The 22,201-nt window shown below is 50.4% G+C and overlaps 3 protein-coding genes across 3 annotated transcripts; all 3 read left to right on the top strand.

Moving 5' to 3' along the window:
* Positions 1–236: 236 nt before the first annotated feature.
* Positions 237–4,624, top strand: PSME3 (proteasome activator subunit 3). Its single transcript, XM_007957736.2, has 11 exons — positions 237–278; positions 964–996; positions 1,104–1,166; positions 1,382–1,486; positions 2,390–2,438; positions 2,975–3,087; positions 3,272–3,340; positions 3,471–3,538; positions 3,634–3,688; positions 3,798–3,884; positions 4,544–4,624. Exons 1-11 carry the CDS (start codon positions 237–239, stop codon positions 4,622–4,624), a joined length of 765 nt encoding a protein of 254 aa, XP_007955927.1.
* A 3,036-nt stretch (positions 4,625–7,660) lies between these two features.
* Positions 7,661–12,639, top strand: AOC2 (amine oxidase copper containing 2). The gene is made up of 4 exons (XM_007957733.2): positions 7,661–9,251; positions 11,379–11,664; positions 11,884–12,013; positions 12,373–12,639. The coding sequence occupies exons 1-4, from the start codon at positions 7,661–7,663 to the stop codon at positions 12,637–12,639; spliced, it is 2,274 nt and encodes a 757-aa protein (XP_007955924.1).
* A 1,049-nt stretch (positions 12,640–13,688) lies between these two features.
* Positions 13,689–19,312, top strand: LOC103211757 (membrane primary amine oxidase). The gene is made up of 5 exons (XM_007957732.2): positions 13,689–15,288; positions 17,347–17,632; positions 18,043–18,172; positions 18,847–19,120; positions 19,293–19,312. Exons 1-5 carry the CDS (start codon positions 13,689–13,691, stop codon positions 19,310–19,312), a joined length of 2,310 nt encoding a protein of 769 aa, XP_007955923.2.
* The last annotated feature ends 2,889 nt before the right edge of the window (positions 19,313–22,201 follow it).

The raw sequence follows: 22,201 nt of genomic DNA, 5'->3' as shown, positions 1-22,201 counted from the left end.
GCTGTGATGTAACTTCCGGTGTGAGCGGCGAAAGCCGGGAGGGCGAGCGAGAGAGTGAGCAGGCTGCAGGCGGGAGGGCGGACGGTACGGAGGGAAGGTGCGAGCGAGCAGTGAGTGAGCCAGCGAGAGCAGTGGTGTCCCGAGGGCAGCCGAGATTCCACCCGCCTCTCTGGCCCCCTCCCCGGAGCCCCCAGAGCCTCCGGTCTTCAGCGGAGCGGACACGGCCCTGCCTGGCAATGGCCTCGTTGCTGAAGGTGGATCAGGAAGTGAAGCTCAAGGTAGCGGCACCGGTCCGAACCTCCGCACCCCTTGCTTCGCTCTCTCAGCAGTCTGACCGACTCCCTACACCCAGGGCGTCTTTGTTTCCCGGGGGACACCAGCTCTGAGCTTCCGCTTGGCTCAGCCCAGCCCCAAATTCCCGGAGACAGATCGGGGGGGGAGGATAATATAGGGTGGCCTTTAGTACCCGTCTGTGATGGGGAGCTCCTGGGAGACCTTGGTGGACACGTGCTGGCCTCAGTGCTTTAGCCCAGTGACAGCTGGAAATTCCCCAGCCCCGCACGGTCCCCGCCCCCGGACGCTGCTGCTGCCCCTGCCCTTGGCGTCAGGCCTACCCCCTATTATAGGCTAGGTCTGAGTGGGGGGTTGGCACGTTTGTGAGCTCACATCCTCTGTCTACCTGTCTTTTGTTCCCGATCAAATCCAGATAGCTGTGGACACCGGGAGGGGGGGAAAGAGGGTGGGTGGGAGGGAAGAAAGACAAAGCGTCGCTTCCTTCTCCTAAAATGGAAAAATGGATCCTCAAAAAAATAAAATATTTGCAGTCTGGGGGTCTCTCAGCTTCTCATTACAATTACAAGGTGAGGGAAAAGCAGGTGGATTTGGGATTCCCCATCCTGACCCCACTCCTCTTGCCAGGTACTAAATGTGCTTTTACTCAATTGCACTCTTTGTTAATTTTAGGTTGATTCTTTCAGGGAGCGGATCACAAGTGAGGTAAGTGAAATAGAAAGATTAGTATGCTGAGAGTTTCCTATAATGGAGAATACCTGTAAAGAGAGACTTTCACAACTACTAATTCAACTGTGTTCCCTCACCTTTAGGCAGAAGACTTGGTGGCAAATTTTTTCCCAAAGAAGTTGTTAGAACTTGATAGTTTTTTGAAGGTGAGAGACCTTTTCTTTCCTCTCTTTCCCCCAGGTGCCCCTATTTTTTTCATTTTTGACTCTGGTCTTTTCTGTTAAATGGAGCAAAGTATGTGTTGATTCTATTTTGTTTTGTACGGTTAAGCACTTCATTTCTTCCCCTTCAAATGAAATACTTCTTTGTTCAGCTTGGAAAGACTAAATTTTTTTGGTGGGGGTGGGCATCTCTCTTTCAGGAACCGATCTTAAACATCCATGACCTAACTCAGATCCACTCAGACATGAATCTCCCAGTCCCTGACCCCATTCTTCTCACCAATAGCCACGATGGACTGGATGGTGTAAGTGTCGTTTTATACTTACCTTTCTACTCTTAAGCAGTAGGTTTTCTGTTTCCTGGTTGATTTGCACGCGTATACAGGGGACAGTGAGATTTGGATCTTGGGACCAGGACTCTGAATCCTGGGGCAGGACAAGTGCAGCACACTCCCTTTAGACTCTGATTTTGATTTTCATCCATAGCATGAAGAGAATGTTCTACTTCTGTAACTCTCAGTGTGTAGGACTAAACTAGTTACAGGTTCTGCCAGGTTAGGTGGTCTGTTCCTGCAGCTCTACACTAGACTTTTCTTACCTCTCTTTCCATGTCATGATAAGTTCTTGCCACTTAACTCCAGTCCCTGTCTTTGCTGTGCTATTTTGTTCTTTAGAACTTCATCCTTATCAGTCATAGTTTATTCTATCGTAACACTAATAAAATTGTATTGTTCTTTGTTTCCATTACTGTCTCATTGCTAGCACTTGAGCTTCTGGAAGGCAGGAACTGTCTTCATCTTTGTATCCTCAGCACCTAGCTTTGTGCCTGGTGTACAGCAGATGCTGTTTGTTGATTGAATATGTGTTCCTTTGTGGAGCCAACAGATCTGTACATATCCCCTTAATTAACCTGAAATTGTATCAATTCCATCGTTTGGTTCCTTTTTTTTTTTTTTTTTTTAATAGTATTCTTCCCACCTCTTGATTGCTTAATGTCTTTTATTTCTTGAAAGGTTGGTCTTCCCAATGGGGGTCTAAGTTGCTTTGTGGCAAGAACCTTTTCTTAAAACTGTATATGTGCTTAGTAAATTGTGCATAAATCGATCAAAACACTTACGGGGTTGATGAAGGGATTAAACTTGCTTGAAGGGTATCTGGGGATGTGGATGTCAAGGGCAGGCTAATTCATGCCCTTTTTGTATCCTTAGCCCACTTATAAGAAGCGAAGGTTGGATGAGTGTGAAGAGGCCTTCCAAGGTAAGAGCCTCCCCCATACCCCTGCTGACCTTCATCCTTGAGAAGCAGGGTAGGTCTGGCACTCTCCTGGCTAGGAAGCAGGGTCTGATTTTATTTCCCAGAGTTAATATTCCTGTGTCCTCCAAATATGGTTATTATTTAGCCCTTAACTTAATTTTCCAGTAAAGCAGGAGGGACTGCCAAGGGAGAGAGACTGTAGATAGAGTGTGCATACCCAGATTTTCATGGAAGTTCCAGTTCCATGTTATTTTTCCCCCTTAAAAAAAAATTGATACATTAAGTTTCTAACATATCTATTTATCTTAATTTCCTTATTCTTAAGGCTTTAGTCATAGTTTAAATACTTGTTTTCTAATCCTTATACTCTCTTTTTGATTCTGATTTTTTGATTAGTGGTGATGTGGTTTGTGGGTAAGGTCGTAACAAAAGGCAGAGGCTGTAGCATCTCATGAGCATGGAGACGGAGAGAGAAAAGTAGAAGATGCCGTGTCCTCCTCCTCACTCCAGTCATTTGACATTCTTCATGTCCCTGCCAGGAACCAAGGTGTTTGTGATGCCCAACGGGATGCTGAAAAGCAACCAACAGCTGGTGGACATTATTGAGAAAGTGAAACCCGAGATCCGGCTGCTGATTGAGAAATGCAACACGGTGAGGCAGAGGCTAGTGACCTGGGGACTGGAGGCATGGAGAAAGGTGTTGGGGGTTGCAGACTAGGTGTCTTGGCTCCTGTTCTCCTGACATCTGGCCCCAGTAACCTGAATCATAGACTTCAGGGATTCAGCAGAAAAGGATAAGGTCCTCATGTATGTGTTTTGGTCCCCCCACCATCCAGGTCAAAATGTGGGTACAACTCCTGATTCCCAGGATAGAAGATGGGAACAACTTTGGGGTATCCATTCAGGTAACATGCTTGCCTTCTTGTACACTGGGAGGAAAGTTTAGGGAGATACTCCCATTTCCCTGGTTTGTCATAGCTGTTCTAAGGTGACATGGGAGTGGCTTTCAACATCCCCCTTTTTTTTTTTCCCCAGGAAGAGACAGTTGCAGAACTAAGGACTGTTGAGAGTGAAGCTGCCTCTTACCTGGACCAGATTTCTAGGTAGGTCTGCTAGGGTGTGGCCCAGGAACTCAGGCCTCTGAAGTGATGGGCACTGTCCAGGGTCTCCTGCAGCTTCCTCTTCTCTCTCTTTCCAGATATTATATTACAAGAGCCAAATTGGTTTCTAAAATAGCTAAATATCCCCATGTGGTAAGTAACAGTTTTGTGGCCTGAGGGAGGAAGTGGTAGGAAAGGGAGGACACTCTGTGTGGCCAGTCAGGCCTTGGGAGACAGCCTTTTCTCCCGGCCCTGCTTGCAGGAGGACTATCGCCGCACCGTGACAGAGATTGACGAGAAAGAGTATATCAGCCTTCGGCTTATCATATCAGAGCTAAGGAATCAATACGTGAGTAGCCCCGATCCCTCCCTGCAGTTGCCCTGGCTTCTCTTAGTTTTGTCAGTAACTTTCTCTGGAGAGTGACCTGTGAGGGTGGTCAAAATGAATAGAACAGATCCTGCTCACACTGAGAACCATGAAGTCACTGAGGGTGTCTAGCTGAGTGTCCCCCTTTCTGCCTGAGTGTCCACCTTTCTGCCTGGAAGAGAGTATACAGGATAGTTGTTAAGAGATAGAGTCGACAGTCTGCCCATGTATGTGACCTTGGGGAAATAGTTTAACATCTCTTACTTCAGTCTCTTCATGTCTAAAATGAGACTTTGTCTATCTCACAAAGTTGGTTCTAAAAAATGTAAGTGAGGTGACACAGTAAAGGCTTTAGGACAATTCTTGGTACATGTTAGGTATGCAGTAAGTGTTAGTTGTTACTGGACACTTACAGTCTTGGAAATTAGTTGAGGGCCCTGGAACCAGCTTTGGGGTCTAGGAAAGGCAGGGCAATCACCCTGAATGCAGTTTCAAGTGAATGAAATTGGGGTTATGCCTGTTGTTGTTGGGGTGGTGGGAGGGGATATGAATGCTTGCTTGGGGATTTGTTGGGGGTGTCTCTTTTTCTTTGTGAGGTGGGGTGGGACAGATGTCTAATTCCCTGATCCCTCTTCTTCCAGGTCACTCTACATGACATGATACTGAAAAATATCGAGAAGATCAAACGGCCCCGGAGCAGCAATGCAGAGACACTGTACTGAGGCCAGGGCCAGGGCCAGGGGACTCTGTGAGTCTGGCTCAAGACCGACATTGCCTTGGTTTGTTACATGACTATCGTGATGGGGAGACTGGCTGGAAGTCGTAATCACACCGCTCTCTGTTTTTAGTTAGAGTCTAATGAAACTCTCGTCTAGTTCTGTGATGTGTTTACCTCTTTTTTCAGGCCTCAGGAACTCTTCTATTTCCTTCCCTAATACCTATACCTGGCCTGTCCTAATTTCTGGAGAACTCCAGGTTTATGTGCACAGGATGTTGGCACAAGCTCACTTGTGCTTTTTCTCTCCCTTCCATGTCTTGGCCTTTGTGTTGTCTTTCTGATAGGTGGTTGGAAGCTGAGAGAACTGGAAGGAAAGTGCTAGGTGTTCTTTAGGAATGAGGTTGAGGGGACAGGCTCATCTCTTCCTGACATAGGTTAGTGTTTCTTACCTTTGTGGGATGTTCAATCCTCCTGGTCACAAGTGCTAACTTAGGGTTTCCCATCTATGTACATCCTGTCTTGAGCCTGATTAGAAGAAACACCTTCAACTTTCAGCCTAGTCCTTTGCTTTTTCAGATATTTTTATGACGAGGACACATATGTGTCACGTATATACACACACACACACACAGACGCACATGCACATGCCTTCCCTGTGCCATTATCAACCCCCGCTTCCCCCCGGGGTCACATACACACATCTTTCTGAAGGAGGTGATAGTTTTCAAGGTCATCATCCACCCAGACAAAAGGCCTGGACCCATTCTCTTTCCTGATATTGTAGCCTCTTGGTATCCAGGGTGAGTTGGAGGAGAACTAAGAGATGAGAAGCAGAGGGCGTGGGGAGGGCCCCCTTCCTCTGTGACTGAGATCCTTTTTGCTGTCCTCACAAAGGCTGGCTTTTGATTCCTTGCTGCCTCTTCCAGGCCAGTTGTAAAGTGGGGCAGGGGAGTCTGCAACTGTGAGTCCCAAAGCTGCTGCTCCTGCTGCACTTTCCCTTTGGGAAATAGTTCCCTTATTTATAGTGTTGTGCTTCCAGGATGGGCAGGTGTGTGAGTGTGTGTATACGTTCATGGACACGAGTGCTTGCACACATTTGTGTGCGCACGAATATCTGCTGAGGCAGTCAAACTGTAGAAGAGTTGCCTCCTATCCCTGGAATTCTCCAGAGATACCATTTATTGTTACAGCTTTTGTGTCACCCCACATCAGCCCCCAGCTTTGTTGTTCTACCACTGCTGGAGAGTTGATACTGCAGTCAGCCTGCCAGTGACTTGCAGTGTCTGTTCCCTACTTTTATTCTTCTGTCTCTGTCTTCCGACCCAGTTGGATTTCTACCTGGGATGCATCAGTTTTACTCGAAATATGCTATAGAGAAGGAGTTAGGACGTTGTCTTCCCATGAATAGTACTCAGTAACAAACCATTGCATTTTAGTTGGGCGGTGCCCCTACCTACCCTCCAGATCCCTTCCAACCTAAAGCCCTGCTCCTCCTACCATGTGTTTCTCAGTTTCCCTTTTTGTTTGTTGGATTGTTTGCCTCCTTTCCTCCTCACCCTCCACTCTTGGATCGTAATGTAAAATTCTTTTACCATGTCAAGAAATTATTAAACTGCAGGTACTTTGACTTCTTTCTAAAGTCACAGACCCTGGTGCGATGCTCTGGTGGCTAGGTCCTTCCCAGGACTCCTGTGCGTGTGCACTAGGACACCCACTTCCACATGCACCTCAGCCACCCTTTTTGACTGTCCTTATGCCAGTTGAGCTTCTCTTTTCTCCGGAATGATGGAAAGACTGAGGCTTTTGGCTACCAAGAGGGAAGGGTGGGCCCTTCCTTTGCGTTCAGGCTGAATTAAATTCTGTGAAAGTTAGTTCTTCCCAGACCTCAGCTGCCTTCTGTTCCGACCCTCACAAGTCCCACCTCTTTTATTCCCTAGTGATATCCGTGAACTGCCAGTAGAGGCTGCTGTAGTTCCATGTGTGGAAAGTGACCTGGTTCAAGGTGCTCCCTACACAGTCTCTTTCTACCATATACCAGTTCTCTCATCAGTGGACAATGTCTTCAGTTTCTTGAGATGCCAGGAACTCCCGGTTCTGATTTTCAAGTTACTTTGAGGGCTGCCTAGGGCCCTAGCTCCCTCTGAAATAAAGTTTTCTCAACTTGCACCTTGCAAGTAGACTGGTTTCCAAGGAGAATCTCATTGTCACAGCAAAGCGTTTTAAGGAGCGTCTGTTCTATTTCCTTTCAGAAATCCATACTGATCTCTAATGTTTTTGAATGCTTGCCCTGTGCCAGGCTCTGCTAAGCACTTCATGTGCATAAATCACATAGAATCGTCAGGATTCTGTGGGGGTGGTTTTTATTATCCCTTCTCTAGATGAGGACGCTGAGCACTCAGGATCAGTAACCCCCGCGATCATGGAGTGTAGGGCCCTGGGACTGGTGTGTAAGTCTGACTGCTTCATCCAGGCCCTCAACCATTCATTCCTTCTCTCTCACTGATGAGAACGAAAAGGACTGAAACTTCAGGTCAAGGGATTGGCATTAGGCAGCAGGCAGAACTCAGTGCTTACTGGTGAGCTGGGCAGTGAGTCCTGAAAATACTGGAATGCAGTGTCTGCCAGGAGGCAGGACAGTGGACAGTTAACAGTGCCTGCACATGGCACACAGGACTTGATAGGCATCTGAGACTTGCATTCTTCCTCAGGCCATTCTGGGTGGAACGTGTTTCGCCTTAATCTAAATATCCTCTAATCTGGTCTGAATGAATGGCAGTCAGTGGTTGGTACTGACCGTGGTACTGTTAGGCACTTAGGGCAGAGAAGAAGCCTATACATGTGGAAGTAGCTCCTTGAGCCAAACCACAGGACAGAAAATTGGAACAGAATTATACAAATCAAGGTCAGAAATTTCCTGTCCAACCCACAGGGTGGAGTTTTTGCCTTTCCTATCCATCCTAGTGAATATAAACCCTGATGTGATGTCAGTGACTGGAAGGAGCCTCTAGTAGGACGCTGGTTTCAGCACTCAGCATCCACCATGAATCTCAAGGTAGTCCTCGTGTTCCTGGCACTGTCCCTCATTACCATCTTCACCCTGGCCTATGTCCTGCTGACCAGCCAAGGTAGCGGCAGCCAGCCTTCCCGCTGCCCCTTGGTATCCCCAAGTGTCCAGCCCTGGACACAGCCCGGCCAGAGCCAGCTGTTTGCAGACCTGAGCCGAGAAGAATTGACTGCTGTGATGAGCTTTCTGACCCAGCAGCTTGGGCCCGGGCTGGTGGATGCAGCCCAGGCCTGGCCCTCGGACAACTGTGTCTTCTCAGTGGAGCTGCAACTGCCCCGCAAGGCGGCAGCCCTGGCTCACCTGGACAGGGGGAGCCCCCCACCTGCCCGGGAGGCCCTGGCCATCGTCTTGTTTGGTGGACAAGCCCAGCCCAACGTGAGTGAGCTGGTGGTGGGGCCGCTGCCCCACCTGTCCTATGTGCGGGATATAACCATGGAGCGCCATGGGGGCCCCCTGCCCTACCACCGACGTCCTATGCTAGCAAATGAGCATGCCCAGATGTGGAAGCACTTGAAAGAGGTGGAGTTTCGCAAGGCACCCATCTTCCTGGCTTCTGTCTTCAACTACAATGGCTCCACATTGACATTCTTGCATGCCACTCCCCGTGGCTTGCGCTCAGGGGACCGTGCTACCTGGATAGGCCTCTACCATAACGTCTCAGGTGCTGGTATTTTCCTTCAACCAGTGGGGCTGGAGCTGCTGCTGGACCATAGGGCTCTGGACCCAGCCCACTGGGCTGTCCAGCAGGTCTTCTACCTTGGACAGTACTATGCAGACTTGAGCCAATTGGAATGGGAGTTTAAGGCTGGTCGGCTGGAAGTGGTTCGGGTTCCTCTACCCTCGCCAAATGGTGCCTCGTCTCTGAGGCCCCGGGGGGTCTCCTCGGCTCCTCTTCCCTCACTTCAGTTCTCACCCCAGGGGTCCCAGTACAGTGTACAAGGGAACCTGGTGATGTCCTCCCTCTGGTCATTTGCCTTTGGCCATGGGGTGTACAGTGGCATGAGGCTTTTTGATATTCGGTTCAAGGGCGAGCGAGTGGCCTATGAAGTCAGTGTCCAAGAGTGTCTGTCTATCTATGGTGGTGAGTCACCCAAGACAATGGTGACCCGATACTTGGATAGCAGCTATGGACTTGGCCGTAACAGCAGGGGCTTGGTGCGGGGGGTGGACTGCCCTTATCAAGCCACGATGCTGGACATCAATGTATTGATAGGCAGAGGGACAGTCCAATTGTTCCCAGGAGCTGTGTGTGTATTTGAGGAGGCCCAGGGACTACCCCTTCGAAGACACCACAATCTGATTGAGAGTCGTTTCTATGGTGGTTTGGCTGGCTCAGCCCTTGTGGTCAGGTCTGTGTCATCTGTGGGCAACTATGACTACATTTGGGATTTTGTGTTGCACCCAAATGGGGCAGTTGAAGGGCGGGTCCATGCCACGGGCTATATCAACACAGCTTTCCTGAGTGGGGGAGAGGAGAGCCTTCTCTTTGGGAATCGTGTTGGGGAACGAGTGCTGGGAACAGTGCACACTCATGCCTTCCATTTCAAGCTGGACCTGGACGTGGCAGGTGAGTGCTGAAGGGATGAGGGTTGAGGGCAGGTGGAAGAGAGTCCCCTAAGTCAAGCCAGAGGTCTTTGGAAGAGATGAGAAGGTGGGGTTCCAGCATCACTGTTTGTGACAGTGGGTAGCAGGGACTGATGAGTGTATTCAAGTGCAGGCATTCTGGAATATTGGGCTACTGGGCATCTGGCAAAAGGTAAAGGTTCTGCTCAGCTCCTCTGACTTGCTGTGATGGTTGTGAAACTAAGTGTAATGGCTGAATTAGCCCTTGCTGCATGCTGGGCCTAAGTGACACCACGGGTGGGTGAAGTGGCCCTATCCTGCAGGGCAGGAGGAGGTGGAACACTGATGGGGCTGGAGTTTGGGATCTCGGGGTTCTTCCTAAGTAATCAGGAAGATTAGCAGCCTTGGGGTGGTGATGGCAGGGACCCAAGCAGAGGTAGAAAGCAGTCTGTCTACAGAGGTGTTCAGGTCAGGGGTGGTTCTGGAGCTGTCCCGGAGATAGAGGTTGCTCCCCAGGATTCCAGACAAATGGGGACATGGGATAGTGGCCCCATGCTCGTCACAGTGAGAGTCATTTGTCTCACATGTCATCACAGGGCTCTGGTGACATGCAGGCGTTCTGTAAGCCTGGTACAAGTGTGGAAGGAGATTTCTCAAGTAAGGCTTGGCGCACAGAGAGGTGCTGCTCCTGACAGCACAGAAGAGAACTGGCTTAGCAAATCAGAATTTTAGACCCAGAAAACAGAACCCTACCAGACCCTCCATTTTCCAGTTGGGGGAAGCCAAGGTGGGCGGGGTCCATGACGGGTCAGGACGGTGACTGTCCAAGCATTATTCACTATGACAGCGTGTCTTATGAAACATTTTCTTAGCCTCTTGACTATAAAGGCACAGGGTGGGGGACTTAGGTAAGAACAAAAATAAAAATGTTCATGATAAGAGTATTAACTAGTTTATTCTTTGACATATTTGAGATAAGATTATTTTCTGATTTGAAACTTCAAGTCAGCATGTTTGTCATTAAAGAGCATTGCCTTGAGAAGTCCCTCTATTGGGATCCTAGTGTGTGCAGCACAGGCTGGTGCTGTGGGGCCAAAAAAAATGCTTTGTGGACATGCGCTGCTCGCCGGAAGGACTAGCTTTAATAGCGCGCCTCCTTGTGCCAGGTGCTTTCGTATGGGTCACACTCTGAGAATCTAACAGTCCACTGAAGATCTTCAGAAAGAGAAAATCAATATGGGCTCAAGCGCTGGGTGAGGAATACAGGTTACGAGTGCAGTGACATTCAGGAGCTCCCAGACAGTTTAAAGATAGAAACCTGCCTGGTTCCAAAAAAGACTGGCCATGGCCCAGCTTGTTGAGAAAGTTGTCTCAGCTGGGAAGGAAGGTACAAGGGACCATGGCAGGGGATTGGGTTTTTCCAGCCCACTTCTCGGAGACGACATCATCATTCCTTACATAGCTATAAGAATATTAATTGTCCTTTGCATGTGGTTTTCCATTTATAGAGCACAGCTGTGTTTGTAACTTGTTGGCCCTTCACAGTATCTGAGGCAGTGGAACAGCATTTATTATGCCCCATATAGAGATGCAGAGAACAAGACTTGGAGAACCAAACTATTGGATCAACGTCTGTTGGGGACCAAAAAACAAAACCAAACTCACTGCCTTCAAGTAGGATCCGATTCATAGCAACTCCTCCTTGGGTTTCTGAGGTAGTATCACTATGGAAGTGGATTGCCCAACCTTCTTCCGAGGAGTGGCTGGTGGGTTTGAACTGCCAGCCTTCTGGTTAGCAGTCAAATGCCTTAGGTGCTACATAGAACTTCCTGCAGTGTTCTCCATCTGCACTGTTTAATATGTTAGCTAACTAACTACATGTGGCTAGTGTGACTTGAGTAATGGAATTTTAAAATTTAATTTTAAAAGTCACAAGTGACTGGTGATTACCATATTGGACAAGGCAGGTTAGAAGACAGCACTTGAATCCAGGCCTCTGCCTCCTAGGACAGGTGCTGTCTGATACGCTGTATTTTGTAGGTCAATGCAGTGGGCATCATGGGGAAGATGAAGGGCTTGTCTGGGTGACCTCAGCTGGTGTGGAACTCCTCTCCCTTTTCTCACCTGGCAGGGCTGCAAAACTGGGTGGTGTCTGAAGATGTGGTGTTTAAACCTGTGGCAGCCCCCTGGAGCCCGCAGCACCAGCTGTACCGCCCACAGCTGACTCGGCAGGTCCTGGACAGGGAGGACCTGACAGCATTCTCCTTGGGAAGCCTCCTTCCCCGTTACCTTTACCTGGCCAGCAACCAGACTAATGCCTGGGGCCACCGGCGTGGATACCGAATCCAGGTCCACAGCCCCCTTGGCGTACATATGCCCCTGGAGAGTGACATGGAGAGGGCCCTCAGCTGGGGGAGGTGAGGAGGGCCCTGGGCAGTGGGTGGTAGGAAAAACTGGCCCCTCCCCCATCGCACCTCTTGGAGACCCATCACTATCCATGCTTAGCTTTCATCCCTCAGATCCAAGTAGATATGGGATGGGAAATGGTGTGACAGAATCTGATCCAAAGAACTACTGGGCTGGTAAAGACCCTTGACGTTGTCTGACACAACCTCCCTCTGACAATTCCTGGTCAGATACCAGCTAGCAGTGACCCGGAGGAAGGAAGAGGAGTCACACAGCAGCAGCATCTACTACCAGAATGACATCTGGACACCCACTCTAGCCTTTGCTGACTTCATCAACAATGAAACCCTCTTAGGAGAGGTTGGTAGCTCTAAGGGCAGAGAAGAGCTCCTTTGCACCCACCCACTATCTTGGCTACCCAGTAGCTGAAGGGAATGAGAGGTTGCCAATTCGCAAATTTAGGGGCCAACGAGTTCTCTGATGAACAACACTGGTCATCTCTCCTAGGATGAGATTAGCCATGGGACACTTTCCACCCTATAGCTCCTCACACAGGTCACCTTGGCATGTTGTGTATGCCTAGGCTGGCAGGCTGTAGAGCCTAGTCGGAGGTGGACTGAGCAGGGCTGAGGCTGGAGGTTTGGGGATTATAACTGCGGTGGGGGACGATTCATTGGGTTTTGCCTACAAAGCCCTCCAGCTCGTCCCTCTCCCTGCAGGACCTGGTGGCTTGGGTTACAGCCAGCTTCTTACACATCCCCCACGCTGAGGATGTCCCCAACACAGTGACTGTGGGGAACAGTGTTGGCTTCTTGCTCCGACCCTATAACTTCTTTGATGAGGACCCCTCCATCTTCTCCCCTGGCAGCATCTACTTTGAAAAGGGCCAGGATGCTGGACGCTGCAGTGTCAACCCTATGGCCTGCATCCCCCACCTGGCAGCCTGTGCCCCAGACCTACCCCCTTTTTCTTACAAAGACCTCTAGCTCGGAGAGTGTGGTGGGACATGGGGGCTGAGGCCTAAGTACCTTCCTCATCTCCACTCCCCATTCACTGCATCCTTAATCAATCCTGCTTCTCTGATACCCACTCTCTTAATGTTCCTTAGGAACCAGCCTCTTCCCAGGTACCACATGTATCACTTTGGTTCATTCCCATTTTCTGTTCATTTTTAAAAACTGATGGATTTATAAAAATAATATTACAATCTTCAAACAAAAATGGCACACATGCTACCACTTGGAAATAATGTTCACTTTTGGTGAGCGTTACACTAGATATTTCTCTATCCATGTATATTCAAATGGCAGACTAGATAAGACATGTAAAATAAGTGATGTGGTATATGCAATTTTAAATAAAAAGTATTATAAGGATTTTACTTGAATTTATTCTCTTAGACTTAGATAATGTTTAGGGCTCTTGCTAAGAAAATTAGCAGAGGAAGAGAGGTGAGAAGAAAAAAAAGACAGACCTGGCCCAGGAATGTCACTGGGGAAGCCAAAGGGGTTGGGAGTAGGGGTTTCCTCTGGAAGGAGAACAATAGTTTGCAGTTACAGGAAGGAGAACATCTGGCCATGGAAAGGTGGGGCCTGGGGGAAACCAGGCTAAGCAGGGACAGGGGTGCTGCTCTGTGCAGCCCCAGCTCCTTGCTGGTGTTGCATTTCGTTTCTGTGCTCAGGCTACCTAACTGCGTTATCTTGAAAATCCACCCCCCTTCCCCAACCCCGGCTCCCTCCTTCAACTTCCAACTCCAGCCCTGACCCAGAAAGCAGAGTCTGACTTGGAGCCTGGAAGACAAAACCATGTAAGGTCTGTGGAAATCACTGCTGCCTGCCTTCAGACCCGCCCCCAGCCCTGGCCCATCCCTCTTCCCCCAGCCTTCCTTGTGCACTTCACAGCCTCCAGTCTCCTAACTCCCAGGAGCCCCAGCCAGCGTCCAGGAGCGCACCAGCATAGAAGCCAAGAGAGACCCTCTCCTGCAGGCCTAGAACCTACATCTCCAACCTGGTTCCAGCCTCTGGTTCACGAGACAATGAACCAGAAGGCCACTCTGGTGCTCCTCGCTCTGGCTGTCATCACCATCTTTGCCTTGGTTTGTGTCTTGTTGGCTGGCAGGGGTGGAGATGGGGGTGAACCCAGTCAGCCTCCTCACTGCCCCTCCGAACCACCCAGTGCCCAGCCTTGGACACAGCCCGGCCAGAGCCAACTGTTTGCGGATCTGAGCCGGGAAGAATTGACTGCTGTGATGAGCTTTCTGACCCAGCAGCTTGGGCCCGGGCTGGTGGATGCAGCCCAGGCCCGGCCCTCGGACAACTGTGTCTTCTCAGTGGAGCTGCAACTGCCCCGCAAGGCGGCAGCCCTGGCTCACCTGGACAGGGGGAGCCCCCCACCTGCCCGGGAGGCCCTGGCCATCGTCTTGTTTGGTGGACAAGCCCAGCCCAACGTGAGTGAGCTGGTGGTGGGGCCGCTGCCCCGCCCATCCTATATGCGGGATATGACCCTGGAGCGCCATGGGGGCCCTGTGCCCTACCACCGAAGGCCTGTGCTGGCCCAGGAGTACTTGGACATAGACCAGATGATCTTTGACAGAGAGCTGCCCCAGGCTGCTGGGCTTCTCCACCACTGTTGCTTCTACAAACATCAAGGACAGAATCTGGTGACTATGACTACAGCTCCCCGTGGTCTGCAATCAGGGGACCGGGCCACCTGGTTTGGCCTCTACTACAACATCTCTGGGGCTGGGATATACCTGCACCCTGTGGGCTTGGAGCTGCTGGTAGACCACAAGGCTCTGGACCCTGTCCGCTGGACCATCCAGAAGGTGTTCTACCAAGGCCGCTACTATGACACTCTGGCCCAGCTGGAGGACCAATTTGAGGCTGGCCTGGTGAATGTCATACTGATCCCAGACAATGGCACAGGTGGGTCCTGGTCCCTCAAGTCCCAGGTGCCCCCGGGTCCAGCTCCCCCTCTGCAGTTCTACCCACAGGGTCCCCGTTTCAGTGTCCAGGGGAGTCAAGTGACCTCCTCATTATGGAGTTTCTCCTTTGGCCTCAGGGCTTTCAGTGGCCCAAGGATCTTCGACATCCGTTTCCGGGGAGAACGAATAGCTTACGAGATCAGCCTCCAAGAGGCCTTGGCCATCTATGGTGGAAACTCCCCAGCAGCAATGATGACCAGCTATCTAGATGGCGGCTTTGGCATGGGCAAGTACTCCACACCCCTGACCCGTGGGGTGGACTGCCCCTACCTGGCTAACTACATAGACTGGCACTTCCTTTTGGAGTCCCAGGCCCCCAAGACACTACGTGATGCCTTTTGTGTGTTTGAGCAGAACCAGGGTCTCCCCCTGCGGCGACACCACTCAGATTTCTACTCCCACTACTTTGGGGGACTCATGGAGACAGTGCTGATTGTCAGGTCTGTGTCCACCTTGCTAAACTACGACTATGTGTGGGATATGGTCTTCCACCCCAATGGCGCCATCGAGGTGAAGTTCCATGTCACGGGCTACATCAGCTCAGCATTCCTCTTCGGTGCGGCCCGGAGGTACGGGAACCAAGTTGGGGAGCACACGCTGGGCACCGTCCACACCCACAGCGCCCACTACAAGATTGATCTGGATGTAGCAGGTAAGACATCCTGGCAGACAAGGGTGCCAGAGGAAAGAAGACTTGCCTCTGTTAGCTTTGGGTTTTATGTAGGTATCCAGGACAGGAAGATTTGAACATAAATAAGCAGTTTTGGATTTTCATGCTTCCCCTTTTGCTGGATGAGAGGAAGTTGGCTGTTGAATTTTGTTTGGATCATGGTTCACTGGCTGGGTGCACAGCTGCTGCCTCCTTTCACCTGACCTCATTAGAAAATCTTGGGAAATTGCAAAACTCAAGGAGGAGGCAGGATCTGGGCAAACAAGGGTCCCCTTTGCCCTCCTCCCTCTCTTGCACTTACATGGGCTCCACCTCAAGGAGGTGGCCATTTGTTTTCCAGTATTCTGGCCTATTCTCTGTGTCTGGCCTGTGGAGTCTTTTCATTCTGAGTCCCTGGGTGGTACAAATGGTTCACACACTTGGCTACTAACCAAAACGTTGGTGGTTCAAGGCCACCCAAAGGCACCTTGGTAGAAAGGCTGGCAATCTACCTCTGAAAAATCAGCCATTTGGAACACAACTCTAGTCTGCAACACCTGGGGTCGCCATAAGGCAGAGTCAACTCGATGGCTGCTGGTTGTTTGTTGATGATTTGAGTTCTGCTAGCTCTGGTGGCATAGTGCCTAAGGCATCTGACTGCTAACCAGAAGGCTGGCGGTTCAAACCCACCAGCCACTCCTCAGAAGGAAGACTGGGCAATCTACTTCCATAGAAATACTGCCTTGGACACCTAAGGAGGGGTTGCTGTGAGTTAGAACAACTCAGCAACAGTGAGTATGTTTGTTTATTTGTTTTTATAGCCCCTGCCAGGCCGATCATGGGACAACCCCAGGCTGCACATTTCTGGAAAATGGACCTTCCTCCTCCCTGACCAGGAGCTTTGGTAGCATAGTGCCTAAGGCTTGACTGCTAACCAGAAGGCTGGAGGTTCAAACCCACCAGCTACTCCTGGGAAGGAAGATTGGACAATCTACTTCCATAGTGATACTGCCTTGGAAAACCAAGGAGGGGTTGCTATGAATTGGGTCTGACTCGAGGGCACATAACAACAACAACAACAACACCTCCCTGACCACCTATCTCTCTCCAGGCATAATACATTGAACTTCAAGGGATGGGAGGGATACTAAGGAGCATTTTGTACAGTTCCTGATGCAAGGATAGTTGATGGCAGGATAGTAGAGGGCCACTTTCCCTTCCTCCTCACATTGAGTTGATCATCAGACTTCTCTTCTGCCTCTGAAATATCTCTCAAACCTCCCTGGGGCCCATTGCCACCCTGATTGGTGTCAGCCCTCTCTGCTATGCCGCCTCCTCTCCTCTTCCTCTCAGACCCAGGGTCCATGCTGTATACAGAGGAAGCTCCCAGCTCAGACCAGCCTGCACCCTCCTACAGCCCCCCACCTGCCCCATCACCCCTAGGATTCCATTCGCAGACTGACTGGCAAGGCCCTTCCCTTCACAGTTCAGCTAAACCTGCCCTGCAGATCCTGCCCCCACTCTGCTTTAGCCACACTTGATGCCCTCTGACCCTGGACACCGTGTAAGTGCCGTCAAGCTGCTTTCTGTTTGCCTGTGCCTCACCCCTGCCTAGAATGTGCTTCCACATTGTCTCTGCTGGTGACATCCTTTAACACTGAGCTGGAAAGCTGCTGGGAAGACCTCCTCTCCAGCATTTCCAGCCCACCCTGTATTCACTGAAGCTGCCTTGGCCACTAAGGGGTTTATAGTCCCCCATGGGAATGGAAGGGTGAGGATAAAGTTTCACCTCTGTGTCCCCAGGGCTGAATCTGATCCTGTCCACTAATACATGCTGAAAGGATGAATGAATAGAACGGAATCCCTAAAGAAATATTTGAATGTACCATCCATAGCTTTGGCTGGAGGCTTCTGAATGTCTTGGGGAGAGGGATAGGAAACAGGGAGCTCACTCAGTTCTTTGCTTCTTTTCAACCTCCACTCTGAAGCTGGGTTGGGGTAGAGCGCAGAGGGGCAGAGTGACTACATGACTGTCCCTCCTTTCTCCCCTCCCACTTGCAGGACTGGAAAACTGGGTTTGGGCTGAGGACATGGCCTTTATCCCCACTGCGGTGCCCTGGAGCCCCCAGCACCAGATGCAGAGGATGCAGGTGACCCGGAAGCTGCTGGAGACGGAGGAGCAGGCTGCCTTCCCCCTGGGAGAGGCGACCCCTCGCTACCTCTACCTGGCCAGCAACCACAGCAACAAGTGGGGTCACCCACGGGGCTACCGCATCCAGATTGTCAGCTTTGCAGGGGAGCCAGTGCCCCAGAACAGCTCTAAGGAGAGAGCCTTCAGCTGGGGGAGGTGAATGAGGTGGATGTCTGAGACGGGGCAGGGGAAGATAGTATGGGAAAGCCTGGGGAGGGACAATGGGGAGCTCAATTCAAACTGTATGCTGGGAAAAGAGTTTAAGAAGTATTTCCCATTTATTAAAAGGTACCTCAAAGAGCACATTTTCCCCTTGAAGCCCAGAAGTGAGAATGCTCTTCTCATTTGGACAGGAGAGGGGCCATCTTTCTGTGCAAAAGCAAGGGATGAACAGGTGGACCTTGGCAAGGTGTTCACAGACCGTCACTCACACAGCACTTCTGTGCCATTCAGTCACTGTGTGAATGAGATGGGGAAACTGAGGACCACTTGCTTAGCTCCCTTCCATCACAATCAGGTACAGGACAGGGTTAGTGATCATGGAGGCCTGACTAGTGCCTCCCTAGGTACCAGCTGGCCGTGACGAAGCGGAAGGAGGAGGAGCCCAGTAGCACCAGCATCTACAATCAGAATGACCCTTGGACCCCAACTGTGGACTTCACAGACTTCATCAACAATGAGACCATTGCTGGAGAGGTCAGCTGACCTGGAGGGGCAGAGGGTGGGAGGCAGGGCACACGGATGAGCCCGCCTTCCCTTGGGGGTCCTTGCCAACCATCTGAGCAGGGGTGGATCTGATGATAACCTTCAGAGGAAACCTTCCCAATCTGGGAGTTCATATGCAGACACTGGGTGAGGACCCAGGCCTGTCCTGCAGACCCTAGAGCCTTCTAGGTCCTGGCTTCATGCAAGGCGACCGGCCAGAGACTGACAATATTTTCTGGCTCTAGAATTCATGAAGGGCTGGAAGCCAGCAGGAAAGATCATATCTCTTTTATCTGACCTCCTTCATTCCTGGCTCAACCACTGCTGGGTGCTTCTCTATATGTTGGCCTTTTCCTGCCTCCCAAACCCTGGTCTTCCTACTCCCACTTAGTTTGGGAATTTGAGGAGAGTAGCTGAAGTGGCCTGTGTACCATCCTTCCTGCGATATGTCAGAGAAGGAGGGCACAGGCCAGAGACAGGGGGCCAGGTATTGGTCTCGTTATGAAATTAACCAGTTATACTTCAACTTCTGGGCCAATAGGAAAAAATGTTCAAAGACAGGATTCTTTTGAGGGACAGTAGGCTAGTGAGCTGAATTCTCACAAGGAGGAAGACATGTCCTTAGCAAAGCCAGACCTCTGACCTTCTTTCTTTTCTTCTACTAGGACTTGGTGGCCTGGGTGACAGCTGGCTTCCTACACATCCCACATGCAGAGGACATTCCCAACACAGTGACTGTGGCTAATGGTGTGGGCTTCTTTCTCCGACCCTACAACTTCTTTGATGAAGACCCCTCCTTTGACTCTGCTGACTCCGTCTACTTCCGGGGGGACCAGGGTGCAGAGGCCTGTGAAGTCAACTCCCTCGCTTGCCGCCCACAGACTGCTGCCTGTGCCCCGGACCTCCCTAACTTCTCCCATGGGGGCTTCCTTCACAATAGTTGGTCTCTGGGATGAGAGTCTTGCCAGGGACCCCAGGGGCCAGAGTGTGGGGAGAGGTAGCAGCCAGGCATCTGTCTTTCTGATTTCCTTCCTCACGACCCTGATGTCTCTCCCCTCCCCAGTGTCCTCTCCCCTCCATCACCCCCCCCCCTTGCACCCTTTCCTGCTAGGAGGCATGCAGAACCTGTGACCCTCTGACACAGGGGAGCTTAGCTTTGCAGACCTCAGATGTGCTGAGTTCCCACCGAGAAAGGAAAGGGATGGCCCTGCTGGAGCCTGGAGTGAGGACCAAGCTTTTTCCCACAAGACTTTTTTTTTTCCTTTTTCATCCTGGTTTTCCCACATCTTTTCAGGTCATCTCCAGGTCTCTCCTGGGCTTCTGAAGTCCCTCCCTCGGGAGATGAGGATGGTGGCTCCATGACTGGGGATTGCCCAGAAGGCTCCAGGGTAGGGTTCCTGCTGTCCACAGACGTGCTGCAAGGGTGCCTCTGCCTACTTTCCTGCTCACCCTCTTCCTCTTCTTCCTTCCCCTTCCCATGTCTCACCCTCCTCCTCCTCTTCCCACCTGCTCTTAGATCTTGGGATATCCCTCAAGGTCCTGAGGGCCCTCTGCCCTAACCCATGGTGCTCCCCAGCTCTTTTCTCAATTTCAGTCTTCTCTTCCCTGGGTCTGCGGAAATCTCAAAGATGCAAGGGGTTATTTAGTTTGAGGAGATGTTTCCTGTCCCCCTGTGCCTGTCACCTAGTTCCCACCTGCATCCTGGGGCAGGGTTGTGTTTCCAGACAGTTCCCTCTACTCACCTGTGTCTGTCTGGCTTGACCAAGTGGAGCAGTGGTTAAGTGCTCGGCTGCTGAACCAAAGGTTGGCTGTTCGAACACACCCACTGCTCTGGGGAAGAATGATGTGGCAGTCCTCTTCTCTAATTACAGCCTTGGAAACTCATATGGGGCAGTTCTACCCTGTCCTATAGGGTGGCTATGAATTGGAATCAACTTGACAGCAATAGATTTGGGGTTTTGGGTTTTTTTCTTTTTTGGCCTTTTGCTCTCTGGAGAGGGTGTTCATAGTGAAAGCAGCGGTTCAAGTTAGCATTCTAGGTGGCTTTGTGGGTTGTGTGTGACCAGTGTCCTCTATTCTGCAGCAGCCCCTGTGGGAGAATGAGGTGGGCACCAGGTGGGAAGCAGAAAACCCCTGGACCAAACACGTGCAGGCATGCAAATGAATGGCCTCTGGTGGGAAGGGGCTCTTTTGGTGGGGACACAGCCTCCAAGCCTCCCCCCACTCACTGCTTTCCCTGCTGGGGTGTGGATTGGAGATGGGGACAAACAGCAAGAGACTGGGAACAACAGAATCATCCTTCCGTAGGAGATTTGGTTAAATAAACTCTGATACAGCCTTATGATGCAATGCTTTACAGCTATTTAAAAAAATGTATCTTTTTATATACTAATAGAGAATAATCGTCAAATGAAAAAGGCAAGTGCAGAAGTGGTTAGAGCACTTCCCATTTGTCTTTTAGAAAGGAGATTATAAATGCATACTTGCTTATAGATGCATATTCAGAAGAAACTGTTGCCCTGCTTGCCTCTGGGGAGGGAACCCGGAGGGAGGGAATAAGAGGGAGGGGCCTTTGCACTGTAACCCTTTTGTACATTTTAAATTTTGAACTATGTGACTATATTATCTATTCCAAATAAATAATAAGTGGGTCCAAACAGGAGCTGACATGTTTTTAAGGAAGGGGTGAGTGCTGGGAGAGAGAGGGTTAGGTGGCTTAAGGGATGTGTTCAGGGACTGGATTTTCTCAAGTTCTTGAGAGCCAGCGAAGCAGGTGTGGCTTCTGATAACCGCTTTGCCCTCTCTTGTTTGTATATTTCTCAGAAAAATGTTAAGCCTCTGTCAGTGTCTGTCTGTTGGTCTCTCTCTTAGAAGAGGGGGCAGGGAGAAATGACAGGAGATGGGGTGACTTCTGTCTGCTGGAAGCCCAGGCCAGGGCAGCAGGTGAAGTGCAGGAAACAGAGGTTTGGGATCCTGCTTAGCTTCTGACCAGAGGGAGATTATATCCCTGGATCTGAGACATCAGCTTCTGTTGTGCCCCACCCAGGCTCACCTGGGATCAATGGAACGCCAATGGGACGAGTCAGTGAGCTGGAGAGAAATTAGGTTCCAAAGAACAGAGCCGAAGACTTCAGCAAGGAGCACAGGCCAGCGATTGCTGGATTGATTTGTAATAAAGCCTGGGTGGAAGCATACAGTTTGCTCTTGGCTGCTAACCTAAAGGTTGGAGGTTTGAATCCACCCAGTGGCACCATGGAAGAAAGGCCAGATGATCTGCTTCTGTAAAGATAACAGCCAAGGACACCTCATGGGGCGATTCTACTCTGTAAAATGTAGGGTTGCCATGAGCAGAAATCAACTCTGCCAGCAATGAGTTTAGTTTTTTTTTTAAATCCTTTTACAACTTCAAAGAACAAGGGAGAAGAGACCTTGTTGCATTTCTGGTTGCACAAACATTTCTGGATAACTGACCCTTTTGGTATTGATTTACCTGGTTTAACTCTCCCAGGTTTCCAAGGATCTCACTATCTTTCTGCAGTTACTACCATGCCTAAAACCCACACCACAGGAGACTTTACACCCTTACCTCTACTTGCCCTCTCCATATCCCTACCTCACACCAAATATGCTGATCTTTTGGCTGTGCCTGCTCAGGCCAAGTTCTTTCAAGCTTCCATAGTTTTGCACCTTTGTACCCTTCAACTACAATGTCCTTCCTCTTCTCTGCCAGGCTGTGTTCTGTCTTCAAGAGTGGCTCAAAGTTTTTTCCTGGGGAAGTCTTCCTGGACATGTCCAGGCTCATGAGGGAAGCACATCCACCAGAGCTCCCCTCTGGAAACTGAGTCTCTCCCAATTCCCCTTGGGTCCTGGCTGCGCAGAAAACAGTAGCCTCCTGTCACTGGCAGAGTAGCTGCCCAGTCATCAACAGTGAGAAATGGAGGTGACTTTGCTCTCTGCCTCTACAACATCTTGGAAGAGGTTTTCCTGGAGTTGAGAGTTGACATCAACCCCACAGCCAGT

Source organism: Orycteropus afer, unplaced genomic scaffold (genome assembly GCF_000298275.1).
Source record: "Orycteropus afer afer isolate SDZICR_OR568_19922 unplaced genomic scaffold, OryAfe1.0 scaffold00786, whole genome shotgun sequence".
In the NCBI taxonomy this organism is placed as follows: Eukaryota; Metazoa; Chordata; class Mammalia; order Tubulidentata; family Orycteropodidae; genus Orycteropus; species Orycteropus afer.
The sequence above is the reverse complement of the archived record's forward strand: the minus strand, read 5'-3'. Positions and strand labels throughout refer to the sequence as shown.

Bases quoted from the DNA above. Each gene is read 5' to 3' on its own strand.
- PSME3 (XM_007957736.2), top strand. From the start codon at position 237: ATGGCCTCGTTGCTGAAGGTGGATCAGGAAGTGAAGCTCAAG. The intron at 1,167-1,381 runs GTGAGAGACCTT...TCTCTCTTTCAG, and splicing joins AACTTGATAGTTTTTTGAAG to GAACCGATCTTAAACATCCA. The intron at 2,439-2,974 runs GTAAGAGCCTCC...TGTCCCTGCCAG, and splicing joins GTGTGAAGAGGCCTTCCAAG to GAACCAAGGTGTTTGTGATG.
- AOC2 (XM_007957733.2), top strand. From the start codon at position 7,661: ATGAATCTCAAGGTAGTCCTCGTGTTCCTGGCACTGTCCCTCATTACC. The intron at 11,665-11,883 runs GTGAGGAGGGCC...ATTCCTGGTCAG, and splicing joins AGGGCCCTCAGCTGGGGGAG to ATACCAGCTAGCAGTGACCC. The intron at 12,014-12,372 runs GTTGGTAGCTCT...CTCTCCCTGCAG, and splicing joins ATGAAACCCTCTTAGGAGAG to GACCTGGTGGCTTGGGTTAC.
- LOC103211757 (XM_007957732.2), top strand. From the start codon at position 13,689: ATGAACCAGAAGGCCACTCTGGTGCTCCTCGCTCTGGCTGTCATCACC. The intron at 15,289-17,346 runs GTAAGACATCCT...TCCCACTTGCAG, and splicing joins GATTGATCTGGATGTAGCAG to GACTGGAAAACTGGGTTTGG. The intron at 17,633-18,042 runs GTGAATGAGGTG...GTGCCTCCCTAG, and splicing joins AGAGCCTTCAGCTGGGGGAG to GTACCAGCTGGCCGTGACGA.